This window comes from Capra hircus, chromosome 9 (assembly GCF_001704415.2).
Source record: "Capra hircus breed San Clemente chromosome 9, ASM170441v1, whole genome shotgun sequence".
Taxonomy (NCBI): domain Eukaryota; kingdom Metazoa; phylum Chordata; class Mammalia; order Artiodactyla; family Bovidae; genus Capra; species Capra hircus.
The window spans coordinates 88885739-88901279 of NC_030816.1; the positions used below are offsets into that span (position 1 = coordinate 88885739).

The 15541-nt window shown below is 55.9% G+C and overlaps 1 protein-coding gene across 3 annotated transcripts in view; it reads right to left on the reverse strand.

Annotated features, from left to right (window-relative positions):
* RPS6KA2 (ribosomal protein S6 kinase A2) overlaps positions 1–15541 on the reverse strand; it is a 224629-nt gene that overhangs the window by 39312 nt on the left and 169776 nt on the right. For all 3 annotated transcript variants that reach the window (XM_018053462.1, XM_018053461.1, XM_018053460.1), the window contains exons 11-12: positions 8413–8477; positions 3236–3338 (exon numbers count right to left, since the gene is read on the reverse strand). In XM_018053462.1, the coding sequence (XP_017908951.1) occupies positions 3236–3338; positions 8413–8477 (168 nt within the window). The remainder of the gene's footprint in view (positions 1–3235; positions 3339–8412; positions 8478–15541) is intronic.

The window sequence follows — 15541 nt, forward strand, 5'->3', positions numbered from 1 at the left end:
TCAGCTTAAGCTAAAAATGAAAGACTTGAAGACCGAGACAAAAAATTCCGACGGTGCGTCCAAGTCTGACACAGGGCCCGGACTGCCCGCTGCTCCGGGGTTACACCGCATCTGCTACCCTTTCAGTCATGAACTCGAATCACATGCTCAGAACAGTCTGGTCTCTTTTGAGTAGAGAGAGTTATTTTTCTATGTCTTGGCATTTCAATTACTACCTCCTCAAAGGCAAACTGTGTCGTGCAGTAAGTACAATTGATTGATTGGAGAAATCCAAACAGTAAGGGGTAAAAAAAGCTATTTCTGGACAGCATTAAAATGCACTGTGTCTAATTATGTTTTCCTTTAGCTAATAATAAAATAAACTTGAATTCTCTGCACAAAAGATATATGATGTGCTTTAAAAAAGAGCCTGCTAACAATACGGGCCAATTAGGTTGGGGTTTAAATTCTTCATGGATGATACAAAAAGCGTGCACAGGTGAATAATTCAGAGCTGACTGCGTTGGCATTTTCTTGCCAGGCAACACAAATCCGGTCTTTATTTCAGGATTTTAAACACAGTTCCCAATGATGGAAACCCTTGGTGAAACTGTGCAGCTTTCCTTAAGGACCTGGAGGGGGTGAGGGTGCTCGTCACAGGCAGAGTTCTCTGCTGGAGTTAACCCTTTCTGGGTTCCATGGCGTTTGGGTAAGCCATGGAGAGGGCAGACAGTGACCTGCTCAGGTGGGCACAGCCAGGATGGAATCCCTCTTCCTGCTCCGTCTTTCCAACTTCTGGGGCTAACGAGTCCCCTGAGTCTGTGAACTGGGTCTGTGCTGCCAAGTCAAGGACTGGCCGCCCCTCACCTCCAACACACAAGGGCTTCCCGAGGCCGCTGAGAGCTGCGTGAGTGCCCCGCAACCTTTCCTAGAGGACCCCTGGGTCTCCAGCTGCTCCTGAGCAGCCGCATGAATCTCGCAGCAGCGACTGGTCACCCCGACCATGGCTGCAGGCCTCACTCGGGCTCTGGCCCTGAGGATGGTCTTGGTTTTATCTGGGGGCTGCAGGAAGACCTGGAAGAGACCAGTGAGTGTCTGTGCCTCGACTCCCTAACCAATAGCGCCCAGCATCCGCTTCCTTTCAGGTCCTGGAGCCTCCACTGTGGGGATCTGCAGGCACCTTCCAGGCCCCAAGGACGCCCCCTTCCCACCTCTGTGTTTGCACACAGCTCACATCCCAAAAGGGCCCCTCTGTGGTGTGGAAAGCCAAGTGGATTCTTTCTTGTAATGTTACCCACTTGATATATCATATTTGACTGTCTATTTATTTCACAATTGTCTTTTTTAATCATAGACAGTTTCAGATTCAGTAACAGTGAGAGAGGAGCAGGACATGGCCACCCACTCCAGTATTCCTGCCGGGGAAATCCCACGGACAGACGGAGCCTGGCGGGCCACAATCCACGGGGTCGCAAAAGAGTCAGACACGACCAAACAACAACAGAGAGCAAAGCGCGGGAAGCCCCATGCACACAGCACGCAGCCCCAGCAGCTACCAACGGGCTGAACGTGTCCCATCCAATCTCCAGAATAAGGCGCGCTTGGTCACTCAGTCGTGTCTGACTCTTTGCGACCCGGCAGACTGTGGCCAGCCAGGCTTTCTGGAGTGGCTGCCATTTCCTCCTCCCGGGGATCTTCCTGACCCAGGGTTCAAACCCGTGTCTCCTACATTGCAGATGGATTCTTTACCACTGAGCCACCTGAAGAGTGGGCACAATCTCCAGAAGGGGCTTGTCACGGTGTTTTTGGACCAAACCACCATGCCTTTACCATGATGAACTGGACTGTGTCCCACAGAATTCCCATGCGGAAGGCCAGAGTGACTGTACTGGGAGGAGGGGTCTTGAGGGTGTAAGTGAGGTCGTAAGGGTGGGGCTCTGATCAACAGAGCTGTCTTTATCAGGAGGAGGACCCCAGGGGCCTCTCTCTCTCTCTTCTCGGATACAGAGTGAGTCCACGTGAAGCCAGAGGGAAGGCGGCTGTCTGCAACCCAGGATAGGGCTCTCATGGGAAACCAAGATAAATTTCTGCAGTTGAAGCTGCCCAGCCTGCGGTATTTTGTTAAGGCCACCTGGGCAGACAAAGACAATCACCATATTTTTACAAAGTTAATGCATGCTCAGTCACTCAGTCCCATCCAACTCTTGACTCTTTGAGACCCCATGGACTGTAGCCCACCAGGCTCCTCTGTCCATGGGATTTCCCAGGCAGAATATTGGAGAGGCTAATATCACAGAATGACAACTTTTAAAGGGAGCTGAGAGTTGGACTGTGAAGAAAGCTGAGCGCCGAAGACTTGATGCTTTTGAACTGTGGGGTTGGAGAAGACACTTGAGAGTCCCTTGGACTGCAAGGAGGTCCAACCAGTCCATTCTGAAGGAAATTAGTCCCGGGTGTTCATTGGAAGGACTGATGCTGAAGCTGAAACTCCAATACTTTGGCCACCTCAGGCGAAGAACTGACTCCTTGGAAAAGCCCCTGATGATGGGAAAGATTGGGGGCAGGAGGAGAAGGGGACGACAGAGGATGAGATGGCTGGATGGCATCACCAACTTGATGGACATGAGTTTGAGTAGACTCTGGGAGTTGGTGATGGACAGGGATGCTGCGATTCATGGGGTTGCAAAGAGTCAGACACCACTGAGCCACTGAACTGAACTGAACTGACCAGTTCTGATAGAATTTGGTAGACCTTAGGAGTAATTCAAGATGCATCATAGAAGCTAAACTCACGAGTCCATCTGCTGTGCTGAGCTATAGGAGCTGATGCAACTTTTCAAACAGCTGTTTGTTTTTTTTGCACGAATAAGATCAACAGTTCATGCATTTACAGACTTAGCTGACAGCCTCCCTCTTCCCATAAACCCGCTAATTAAATGAGACTTTCAGTGCCTCGAGCTTCTCTTCTCGAAATTTGCAGGGTGAGTCCCTGGAATCGACAACTCAGGCCCAGAGGGAGCAGGAGGAGCAGGAGCGCCAGGGAGATCCGCAGGCAGGCACCCCTGGGGCAGCTGGGAGGCGGCTCCATCACGGATGAGCAGAGAAATGAGAACAAACAGTCCTGAGGGTGACCACCCCTGGAGGCGCCCTTGAACGTGGGGCTCTCTGACTCCGGGGTGCCTGGCCATACCTGGCCGGGCTAGAGGACCCCCCGTGGGAAAGTAGCCGAGGCCACCCCACCCCTGCCCGCACACACCTGTGGGTGTCCTCGCCGTGAACTCGGGGTCGAAGTGGAAGGTGTCCTCCGGCCTGCCCACCGCTGGCTTGAAGGGCGGCTTGATCTCCTTCCTGTACAGCTTCTGCAGGGAGGGCAGGACGGAGCGGGGGCTGAGGGCTGGCAGGGGGATGCAGGGGAGGGGCCACCCATGCCCCCTCCCCACTCTGCCAGGGCACCGCGGCCCTGCCCCCAGCTCTGACACGTGCAGGAGCACCCTGAGAATGTTACGCTGAGGACACCACACAGCCGCATTGTCTACACGCAGACGTTGAAGCTGCGGCTCCAGGGAAAAGGCTTTGAGGGCATCTAAACACTCTGATTTTAGCGCGACAGTCTCGATCATTTCTGCGCAGTAGAATCTGCTTCAAGTAGCATCTGAGAGGCCAGTCACGTCCGCCCCCCCCAGGTACCAACAGGAAGAGCCCTGCTCCTCGTCCCAGGACTGGGAGCCAGCAGTTCAGATGCCGCCAGTTGCCGGGGACACCGACCCCATCCACGCCCCCCTCACCCACACCGCAGGGTCTTTGCACCTCCTGGGGCACCTATTTGGGCTACTCCCAGATTCAGGCCTCCAGACCCCTCTGTTCAAGTCCAGGGGCTGAGTCGGGCTTTGCAGTTGATATACATGTTTTTGCACTCTTGAACAGGCCCTCGGAGCGCCTGTCAGAGAGCCGGCCGCTTCTGGAGTCTGACTCAGTCTCACGGTGACTGCCTTGGACAGGGTTCAAGGGCACACCCTCATGTACATTGTTCCAAGCCTGACTCCTCGCTGATTGCTTTTAAGGAGCAACACAAGGGCGTTCAGAGCCGGGCAGGACATGACGGATGATGCTGAGGTGTGGGGGTAGGTAGGGAGAGGTTTGAAGGTGGCCCCAGGGCCCAGGATGCCCGTCTGAGGAGGGAGGTGGGCACCAGACCGCACGGCCCGGTGATGGCAGGTGTGGGCCAGGGGTTCCACCCAGGAGGATTTGGGAATGGGAGGCCTAGGTTCAGTCAGCTCGCCCTGGGAACAGGCAGCAGCTGGCGTCAATCGTGGGGAGCTGTGTACCCCGCAGCAGGGTGTGGGAACCAGGAGGAGTGTCTGGCTGCAATCTGTCAGCTCACGTTCTCCCCAGCCTGCCTCACCAGCAGGCCCCTAGGCCCCAGCTGGGAACATGGGGCCCTTCCTGGGGCTCTGGGCTCACGAGGCCTGGACTCAGGGCTCCAGACGGGTGGCTCTGCAGACGGATGCAGCGGCCTGTCTGGATCCGCTTCCAGTCTCTTAAGGACTCGAGATAGCAGATTTTATCACCAGTTTTACAGACGAGAAAACTGAAGCTATGATAGGTTAGGTACGACCCTGTCCAGGGTCAAGGGTGACGAGGGCACAGGCAGCGGGGGGGGGGGTGGACCTGGGTCTCCAGACTCTTCCCGCCTCAGCGGAGACCCCACTGGAGCACACCCTGCAGAAGGCGCCGTCCGCACAGGCGCACTGACCGCTGGGCTCGCTCTCGGGTTTGGAGCAGCCTTGGCCGCGTGTGCACACGTGGAGCTGGGGTGTTCACTCGGGAGCCCTTGGAGAAGTGAGCTAATCCAGCCTCCCATTACTTGGTTGTTTCCAGCCCTGGGTGAAGAGATTTCATTAGGAACTGAGTTACCCTTTCCAGAAATGGAAAGATGCTGCTTTCTGTGCTGACGCACTGGCGGGTGTGCGTGTGTGTGTGTGCGTGTGTGTGTGTGTACTTCCCTGATGCAGGCGCTGGTCAGGGGAAATCAAATACGCAGGGTGAGCTCCGCGCTCTGGTTAAAACACGTGCTGTTACCAAGCCTGCCGGCCGCCCAGCCTGGCCGCCCCCGCCACCGGCCGTTCTCCCTGGGGTGTCTGCGCGGGGCTAGTCACCAAATATTTGTCCTCCTGCTGCTTCCCGGAGGACGGGGAGGAGGGCGGGGAGGGAGGGGCCTCCAGCAGAGCCCAGTCCCACTTCCACGATGAGGGGGCATTTGTTTACACAAGAGAGTTCCACGAAAGAGAACCACACGTGTGGTGGCCAGGGGCGGGAGGGGTTTCCCGTGGCTGAAACGGGTGAGGGGGTTAAAGGCACGGATATCTTGCTTACAATGGATAAGTTCTGGGGAGGTTCTGTACTGCATACTGATTATAGCTCAGAAGACTGGAAGTTGCTGAAAGAGGAGATCCTGAGAGTTCTCATCCGAAGGAAAAAGCTTACAACTACGTGTGGCGACAGATTTCAACTAGACTTACTGTGTGATCACGTCACAATACGTACAAAGAGCAAACTGTGATGCTGTAACGCTGAAACTAATACATGTCAACTGTATCTCAGTAAACACACACACACGAAACGGGTCGTCATTTCATCTGAAGGAGAGCTCTTGCACCTGGAGGCTGAAGCCCAACCATTTTGGCTCCTCCCCTCACTTAACACCCAGGCCAAGTCCTCACCTGCCTCCACTGGGAAATGGGAGGTGGTCCTGGCCAGGAGGCTGACCCCTTGGGAGGAGACGCAGACCCCACTGGTAAGTCCTCATGTATAAGGAGAAGAGCTCGTCGCAAACAGATGGTCCCCTAGCAGTGAGCTGTTGCGGCTTCGTCCGCGTGGAGAGCAGCGAGTATTTTAAATGGAAACATCGAGTGATAACTCAGGGATCCATAGAGGAGGTGGCCCCCGGGGGTCCCGGCTCCGGGATGGTACTCGGCTCACACTTGCCCTGCTCTGCCTGGGGCAGAATCCCAACTCCAGCGCCCACCGAGCAGGTCCCAGAAGCGGGTCTGCAGCCTGTGCACCCTCGGGCTTCACGCGGCAGCGTGTGCAAGCGTTGTTCCCGTGCACTTTCTGAATGGCCTCTGTAAGCCTGTGTGTCAGCTGTGGAGAGCCCGACTGACCAGAGACACAGTGTGGGAGAAAGCTCCCTGAGGCTTGCTGGGGGGGCAGCAGGAAGTCCCCCCAAGACCCCCCTTCCCCCGACACTGGGACCTGCAGAGACGGAGCCTGTCAGTGAAATATGCCCCAGACCCCCCATCTCGGGGGCTTGGTGCAGCCTCATCCTGGTTTCAAGAGGGCAGCAAAAAGCCTCAAAGCCACCGGGGGTGTTTGGTCACCCTGCCCTTCCGAGGCACCCTGGTGTTTGCTGCAGTCTTAAATGTCTTCCTGTCACTGGATAAACATTTTGGAAAGTGCTTTGTCGGCGTTTAGTCGCTGAGTTGTGTCTGACTCTGCGATCCCTAGGACTGTAGCCCGCTAGGCTCCTCTGTCCGTGGAATGCCCCAGGCAAGAACACCAGCAGGGGGAGTCATTGCCTCCTCCAGGGCACCTTCCCGACCCGGGACCAAGCCTGAGTCTCCTGCGTTTGCAGGCGGATTCTTCACCACCGAGCCTCCAGGGAGGCCTGGAAAGCACTGCTGCTGCTGAGTCGCGTCAGTCGTGTCCGACTCTGTGTGACCTCAGAGACGGCGGCCCACCAGGCTCCCCCGTCCCTGGGATTCTCCAGGCAAGAACACTGGAGTGGGTTGCCATTTCCTTCCCCAATGCATGAAAGTGAAAAGTGAAAGTGAAGTCGCTCAGTCGTGTCCGACTCTTAGCGACCCCGTGGACTGCAGCCCACTAGGCTCCTCCGCCCATGGGATTTTCCAGGCGAGAGTACTGGAGTGGGGTGCCATTGCCTCCTCCATAAGTGTTATTCTTATACACATCTTCTCTTTCCCTGTGCCCAGACCTTGGAGTGGGTTTGAAGATTTAGAGAAAAGGGGGACTTGCTCCTCATTCTGTCACATCTACTGCTGAGCTCAGGGTCAGATGGAGAGCGGACGGGCATACCATTTTGTGGAGGCCATTGAGCTTCCTAATTCTGACCTGGACGCCCCTCTCTGAGCCTCTGGGACAATTCTCCTCACACCGATGGAAAGACAGTGGGGTCTCAAGACCAAGTTCACCAGGCATCACTTTCAGTCTCAGAGCTTGTCCCGGGATTTTGAGATGACACGAGCTGTAGCAATGATGGAACCGGTTTCACATCATATGTACAGGCTGGGGCGCTCCAAGCAGGTGCGTCTGAATTCTATTTATACCTAAAAGGTGACTAGGGAAGGACAGAGGGAGCGAAACAAAAATAGCAACTCAATAATGGAAGGGAAAACTGATTGCAGCTCGGGGTCACAGACAGAACATCTGTTTTCTGCAAGCACTTGTGGCTCCAGGCATTTCAACATTAACACGCTCCAATTAGGCAAAGGGCACAGTGAGAGATGCTTCCTGAAAGAGCAGAAACGACGCAGACAGGACGGGAAGGGGAACAGGAAGCAGCCCAACGGCGCTGTGGGCGGGTCTGGAGTGTCTGGTCCACGTGGCGCACAGCTCTGCCTCCGGGGGAGATCCCACCCGGAGCATTAGAACCCCGGTGTCTGGGTGGCTGTAGGGGGCCTCCTCTCACTCTGTCCAGTTCCCGCAGGAGTCCCGAGTCAGTCTGACCACCCCCCGCCCTCCACATCTCATGACCCTGCACACCGATCAGCTCGATTACGACGCCCGCCCCAGCGTGAGTCCCGGCAGGTGGGTTTAGCCGGAACCCCCACCTGGTGTTTCCCCTTAATCACCTTCTGCCCGCCAACCCCCGGTCCGCGCCCCACCTCCCTCCCGAAGGCAGGACCCCCACCCCTGAAGTGGTCCCACACCATTGTGATGGCCCTCCAAACAAGTCTTCCTTACGTCTTTAACAAGCATCACAGACACCTGTCTTCCCCGGTCGGGGGAACGCTTTTCTGTAACGGCTTCTACAGCAGTGAGAGCTGACTGCGGGCGGGACCCGGACTCCAGGCAGGAAGCTGCCCCCAGTCTGGGCCCAGAGGCCCCATACCCAACGCTCTGAGCAGCCTCGAGTGGCCCGGGGTGGCCTCAGCTCGGTCCTCAGGGAGGGCTGCGGGACCACGGGGGCCTAGGGTCTCCAACCGGCAAAGGCCTGGACGGGTTCCAGGCCTAGAGCTGCAGGGGAGGGCTGGAGGGTCCCTGGCCTGTGCCTGGGAGACACCCCAAGGGAGCACCCTCCTTCAGGGGACGGGTTTACGCTGACCGCTGGCCTGTATCCAGCAGCTGCTGCGCCCCCTGCCCCAGCCCCATCTTCCTGCGGTTTCTATGCAGAAGGGACCCGGGCCGGCAACTTACGTTCCAGTCGATGGTGACGAAGAAAGGGTGGCGCTTGATCTCCTCCACGCCGTCCAGCCCGGCACCTGGGGGGCCAGAAAGCAGAGACTGTCAGAGCAGAGAGTCGACTACACGCCCTCTGACGTCAGCGCAAACTGGTGATGACACGCCCTCTGACGTCAGAGCAGAGCTGCGACTGCACGCCCTCTGACGTCAGTGCAAGCCCTCCACTGCACGCCCTCTGATGCAGCAGTGAGGCGGGTGCCGGGGGCACGTGCAGGGGGGTCCCGACGACCTCCAGGGAGAAGCAGCCTCAGCTGCCCCCTCTCCTGCCAGTCCCCGCCTTGCCCACCTCACAGCCTGCAGAGGCCACCACGCCGCCCTGCTGGGCTGTGACCAGCTGAGAGGGGGCGGGGGAGGGGCAGAGTGGACGCCCCCAGCAGTAGCTGTGAGCTGCCCTGGCAGCTGGGCCAGGACGTGGAGGCCCGGCCCAGCCTCCATCAGAACCAGCTGCAGGCCGGACCTTCCTGAAGGATGAGATGACGCGGGCGAGGGCGGCGGGGAGCCCAGCCCAGAGAGACTTGGCTCCTGGGCTCCCGGGGAGGAAGGCAGGGCCCGGGGCGCCTGTGTCCTGCAGGACGGCAGCCTGGAGACAGGCCAGCAGGGAGTGGCGGGCACCCCGCGAGCGCTGCACCCTGAGTACCGACAGAGCTCCCTGTTGCTTGTTGCTGCTTCACCTCTGCCCGCTTTGCTGCTGACGCTATATCCCGAGGCCCGAGGGAGGGGGCGCACGGAGGACCTCAGGGCAGCGGGACCGTCCGACCCGACGGCGGACGCACATCGTCACCGATCCCACACCTCCCAGAGTGAACCCTGCCGGCACCTCCACGCCTCAGGGAGTGAATACGTGCTGATCATCAACACTAACAAAGGCGGGATTCGCCACGGACGCGGGAAGGGGTGGCGGGCCGCCTCCAGTGGGCAAGCGCAGCTCCTGCTGCACGTCGAGGGGAAAAAGCCTTTCCAGCTCAAAGGGACAGGCTGAGCAGGAGGCACCCCGAGCTCCAGGGGCCCAGCCCTGCCCCAGTGCAGAACCTGGTCTGGGTCCAGCCCCACTCAGCCGGCCCCCACCCGAGCCTGAGGTCTCGTCTTTGGGAGGGAGGCAGGAAGATGAGGAGGACAGATGGCGCGTGGCCACCTCAAGCCTCTGTGGTCCCTGTGGAGCCCCCGACCCAGCCTCACTATCCAGCCTGAGGAGCCGGGGGACCCTCCCAGGAGACACAGCCTGCTGTGGGCCTCGTCGGGAAGCTGCTCACGGAATCAGGTCATCTCTAGGTGGGCGAGGGTCCAGCCAGCTCCCGCCTTGGCCGGGAAGCCTGGCCAGGCCAGCACAGTGGGAAAGAGCCCCTGCCCCTGCCACCACACTAGCCTCCAGGACCTGCTGGTCAACTCTTTGATATGCAAATGACCACAGACAGGAGGAAGGGGTCAGACCTGGAATGCTGCGCTCCAGGGACCTGGGGAGGCAGACACACCAGGGCCTTTCCCACTAAGTGAGATACTGCACCCCAGGACCACCAGGGAAGTCCTCATCTAATCTTTTAGAGCATCCTGTGTAATAAATCAGTAACAGTCACAGGAGACCTTCCTGAGGTCTGGGATCGGTTCTCTGAATTACCAGAGCTGGGCGGGGGGGGCGGTCCTGGGAACCCTGGCTTTACACCCGGTCAGCAGGAAGCACAGCGAAGACCTGGGTCCCCCGGCTTGTGTCTGAGGCGGGGGGTCTGATGGGAGTCACCGTAACCCTCTGGGGTCCAGGATAACTCGGGCGGTCAGAACTGCGCTGAATCCTAGGACCCAGTGGGTGTCTGTGGAGATGGGGAGAGCCCGTCCATGTGGAAACCCTGAGCATCTAGTGTCAGGAGCGTTGTCAGTAGTGGAGAGAAACAGCATTGTTTGAGGACCCTCTGCAAGTCCGTGCCCATCTCCAGAGAAACCCCTGACCTGAGTCCGGAGAGCTGGCCCAGCCTGGGCGTCCCCAGCATCTGGCAGTCCTCCCAGGTGCCCAGGCAGCTGCAGGAACATGTCAGCAATGAACGTGCTGGCTTCGTGCCCACCCGCACGCAGGCCTCCTTTGCTGAAGCCCAGAATACAGGATTGAAAAAGACTTGGCCACCATGAGTAAAGCAAAATGAAAAATCACCTCTCATTTGTACACTTTCAGCTTTTTTAGGGGGATTCCCTGGTGGCTAAGATGGTAAAGAATCCTCCTAGATTCGATCCCTGGGTCGGGAAGATCCCCTGAAGGAGGAAATGGCAACCCACTCCAGTATTCTTGCCTGGAGAATCCCCATGGACAGAGGAGCCTGGCGGGCTACAGTCCACGGGGTCGCAAAGAGTTGGACACGACTGAGTGATACTTTCACCGGTCTTTTTTGCATGTTTTACCCATCGCATTTCACGCTCATTCATTATTTGCGAGTACATGCCGCAGGAATCCAAACAAATCCAGACACACAGGAAATACAGGTATTGGTATAACTGCAAGTCTCTGTTGTACCAGCTGGGTTTTCTTGGGCACATTTTTACCTGCACCTTCTTCTTCCACTGCAGTGAGATTCTGCACCATGTTTGTGCTTCTAGGCCTCCGTAAACACTCGACGGTGAACTGACACTTTCGTTATGACTCAAAAATTGTAACTATTCCAAAGGAGGGAAACGTAAATCAGAAAGTTTCTGCACGCAGCTCCCTGAAGCCTGTGTCAACCTTCCTAGGGGAAGTGGGGTGATTATTTTGGATTCCAGTTCTATTTATCCTCTCCTGAAACACGGTAACATAGTCTACTCTGCACTTGACAACTCCGTTTTGTTTAAACACGCAGTGAGCAGAGATCCATCCTGGCAGAGTCCGGGGGAGTCTGTGCTCGTCACTGAATCTTGGCTGACTTGCCGTGGGGTCGTCACCAAACGCACTCAGGTCTCACTCTGTCCCCAGAGGCAGGAAGAAGACACAGAGGCAGGTGTGCATGGAGGGAAACATTCAGAACAGAAGAGCAATCTCTAGGCAGCTTAGTGAGTCTTCACTAAGATCCCCCACGCCAGCCAATACGCAGATTCAAGAACTCACACTTAATCTCTGCAGCGCGAGTAAGCACCACATTCAGTTACTTCTGTTGTGATCCCTCGAGGACCGTCTTCCCGAATGTGGCTCTCTGGACCACGTCTGGATTTCTCTGTGCTGGTCCAGTGGTGGTATTACATCCGTGGGAACCGATCTCCACTGAGCGCGGCTGAAAACGCAGCACTGCGCCTGTTGCCGGGACCTGACCCTTTCTGACCCTGGTCACCTGGAGCCTTCCCCTGCACGGTTTTTAACAAGGCAACCCTGTTCATTTCCTTCTGGGCTTAATCATCGACAAGCTTCCACATTCTCAGTAAATCATCCCTCAAAAGTTCTGAGGATCTGCCAAAAATGTTTTCCTTCAATCTTCCTGCCCACAGAAAATTCGGGGAAATGTTTAATCCCTGGGCCCTTCATGACTGTTGAACTATTTATTTGGTGCTGTGTTTGTTGTCTCAGAGTCACAGAGTCGCTCTCTAGTTCTTTTGGGCGTGTTCACAATCTGCTCATGTCTGGCTATTTTCCTCGCGTACTTTGCGTTCCATCAAACCTGCACACTCCTGAAGGCCAGTCTACAACCACCCAGGATTTGAACTCTAGGTCTCCTTTCTACGTCTTCATCACCCACAGGTCATCTACAAGTCACTGTTCTGGCTTTGAAGTGTCTTCGGTCAGCTTGATTCTTCATCTGATGCTTAGAATCTTTGCTCGGCTGTGGCTGTATCTCCCAGGGCCCTGCCGGCTGAGGGCGGCGCCCCCGCAGATCCTCAGGGCTGGTGGGGAACCGTCAGCTCCCAGCGAGGGGCAGGGTGTTCGTCATGACCAAGCCATCAAGGGCCAGTCCAGCACGCGAGGTCTCGGTGGTGCCAGCGGGGCTGGAGGAGATGACAGGAGAGCGGGGTGGCCAGTGTCTGAAGCCAGATCAGGAGAGCACAGCCCCTGGAGATGGACTCTGGAAAGGAGACGGAAACCAGAAGAGCAGAGCCCTCGAGGGTGGATGGCCCTGCCCCCCTGTCTCCTGGACGGTCGGTGGTAGCTTACTGGCCATGCTGTTTTATGCTCAGCAGCACGTCTGACTCCAGATCCTGCTGCCTCGTCTTCCAGGAGCCCAGGATGTCCCAGGACTCTCCAGAGAAGCTGCAGATGTTCACAGGGATGAGCTAGGGACCCCCGGAGGGTCCTTCTCTAATTCACAACCAGAACGATCGGCAGAGAAACCAGAGCCCCTCGCTGCGTCCTCAGAGGGTCCCGCCCTGGGGACTGTTCAGCCGGCATGGCCTCCTGGCCCCTCCCCTCGGCCACCTGAGGTCACACGTGCTCTCAAGTGCTACAGGACCCTCAGTGACTCTGTGTTCAGTGTTTCTCCGGCCCAGAACTCACGGCCCCCCATGGCCCCCGAGCCTAATACACACACAAGGCTTGGAGACGCCACCCCAGGTGCTCAGGCAGCCCTGCCGAGGGGCCCTCCTGACTACAGCAGCCGGTATATTTTGGGCCTGCTTCCATCACTGAACAAACCACAGTGCGTAATAAACAAGGGTGAAGCCCAAATAATCCAGTCTTCCAGCTGCTGGGTCCACTTGCACCATGGTTGAAATAGACACAAATTTAACTCCATTTTGGACAAATATAAAAGTAAAATCTCTCCACTTATGGCACAGAAAACAACCCTGTTCCTGCTGTCCCACCCACTGGCCACTGAGCCTCTGCCAGGCCTAGCTGGGGGCCTGCCTGCCCCCTCCATCTGCCTGTCCCCCCAGGCCCACCTCGCCCCTCAGGCCTGGCTGGGGGCCTGCCTGCCCCCTCCATCTGTCTGCCCCCCAGCCCCGCCTCGCCCCTGCCCCTTGGGTACTGCATCCTACCAGGGGAGGGGGCTCCCTTGGCTGGCTCCTCAGCCTTCTCTGGTCTGCAGCGAAAAGGCAGGGGTGAAATCCACCCGAGATTTCTGGCCTCTTCATCCACATGACTGGGTTTCCCAGGCGGCATCACCGACCTGTGTCCCCAGCATCTGCCACAGGCATGGGGCCTCTCACTGAACAGTGCATGCCCGCGGCCAGCAGTGGCCGGGGGACCTAGACTCAGACTCATTGGGTGAGGATGTCGTGCCTTCAGGGGACGACAGGGTGGAAACACCATCTCAGGCTCAGCAGCCGCCTCCAGCAGGTGATCTGGGGCAAGGGCCTCGGTCTCATCACCTGTCAGGTGTGTGACACCAACCAGATGAACTTCCGCCATTTCTTCCACTGCAGATGTTATGGACTCACTCTTGGAGGTACTGAGCTGTGTTCCTCCAAATTCATGTGGTCAAGTCCTAACCCTAGAACTTCATGGGAAACCTTATGTGGAAATGTGATTAGTCGGGATGAGTTCACCCTGGGGCAAGCTGGTCCCTGACCCCATATGGCTAGGGTTCTGATCAGTTCAGTTCAGTCGCTCAGTCGTGTCCAACTCTTGACTCCATGGACTGCAGCACACCAGGCCTCCTTGTTCAGTGCCAACTCCAGGAGCTTGCTCAAACTCATGTCCATCGAGTCGGTGATGCCATCCAGCCATCTCATCCTCTGTTGTCCCCTTTTCCTCCTGCCTTCAATCTTTCCCAGCATCAGGGTCTTTTCCAACGAGTCAGTTCTTTGCATCAGGTGGCCAAAATATTGGAGTTTCAGCATCAGCATCAGTCCTTCCAATGACTATTCAGGACTGATTTCCTTTAGGATGGACTGGATGGATCTCCTTGCAGTTCAAGGGACTCTCAAGAGTCTTCTCCAACACCACCAGTTCAACAGCATCAATTCTTCAGCACTCAGCTTTCTTTATAGTCCAACTCTCATATCCATACATGACCACTGGAAAAACCATAGCTTTGACTAGACGGACCCTTGTTGGCGAAGTAATATCTCTGCTTTTTAATGCTGTCTAGGTTGGTCATAGTTGAAGAGCAGAAAGTTGGACAGACGGGACTCCTCTACAGTTCAAGGATCAATAGACAGAGATCTCGGCTGACTTAAAGGTGATGGGGTCAAACCACAGATTGACGAGAGGACCCAGGGCTTAGGTGAGATCTTCTGATGTTGACAAACTCACAAAAGGGCCAGAGGACTTTGAGGGGTGGGTCAATAATAAGGCTCAATACAATTGAGAGGGGAAAGAAGTCCCAGCCTTCTAATTGAGCGGCCGGTGTAGAGCAAAATTAATCTACACAACATAATTTTCACTTTATAGGCCAAAGATTTAAGGCAATTAAATTTAGTAGCCGACCTGGGTCAAGTTGGGTGAGTAATAATTCTGACTACGATTTCCTCTTTATATGAGTCTGCACATCCTATGACATTAATATGAAGTGGTCTTGTAGGATGGTCCATAACTCCTGGACCTTTACAATAATTCACTTTAGAGATTATCAGGAGGGCATTCTCTGGCCATGGATGGGCTGTTTTCTAGGCCGCTACAGGCTCCACTGTAGCAAATCATCACAATTTGATGATTATTTATCCACCTAATGAGATCAATCCATCTTTCTCTCTCATCAGGTATGCAAACTGAATAACAGAATAATATTCTGGGTTACAGAACTATGATTTTTGTGATGTCAAAGTCTAAGATAAAAGTAAATTTAGAAAATTCCTTTTTCCAAAACAAAGGAAGAACAAAATGCATTTCCCCTCCCCTTGGTTTGGTCGCAGTCGCCCCCAATGCCGTGAATTCTCCCCACCAAATACCATGATATTTGAAAGGAAAGAGGGGCTCCCAAAGCAAAATTCTTCAATCGCTGCAAGAGATGAGACCGAGCTGTTTGTTTTGTGTGTTTCAGTGGATAAATGAGCTAATGTCTTCATTTCTAGTTCCTGACTCCAGTTTCTGCCTCTGGGGAGGTTAGGCAGGTGAGACCATACCTGGGCACTGCCCAAGGGCAGAGCAGTTGGGAGTGCAGTGGTGTGCCTGCTACCTAGAAGGCAGGTGCTCACATATGCATCCCTAACAGAACAGGTATTCGGAGTTTGCTGCAGCACCCACAAACGACAAGGCAGAGAC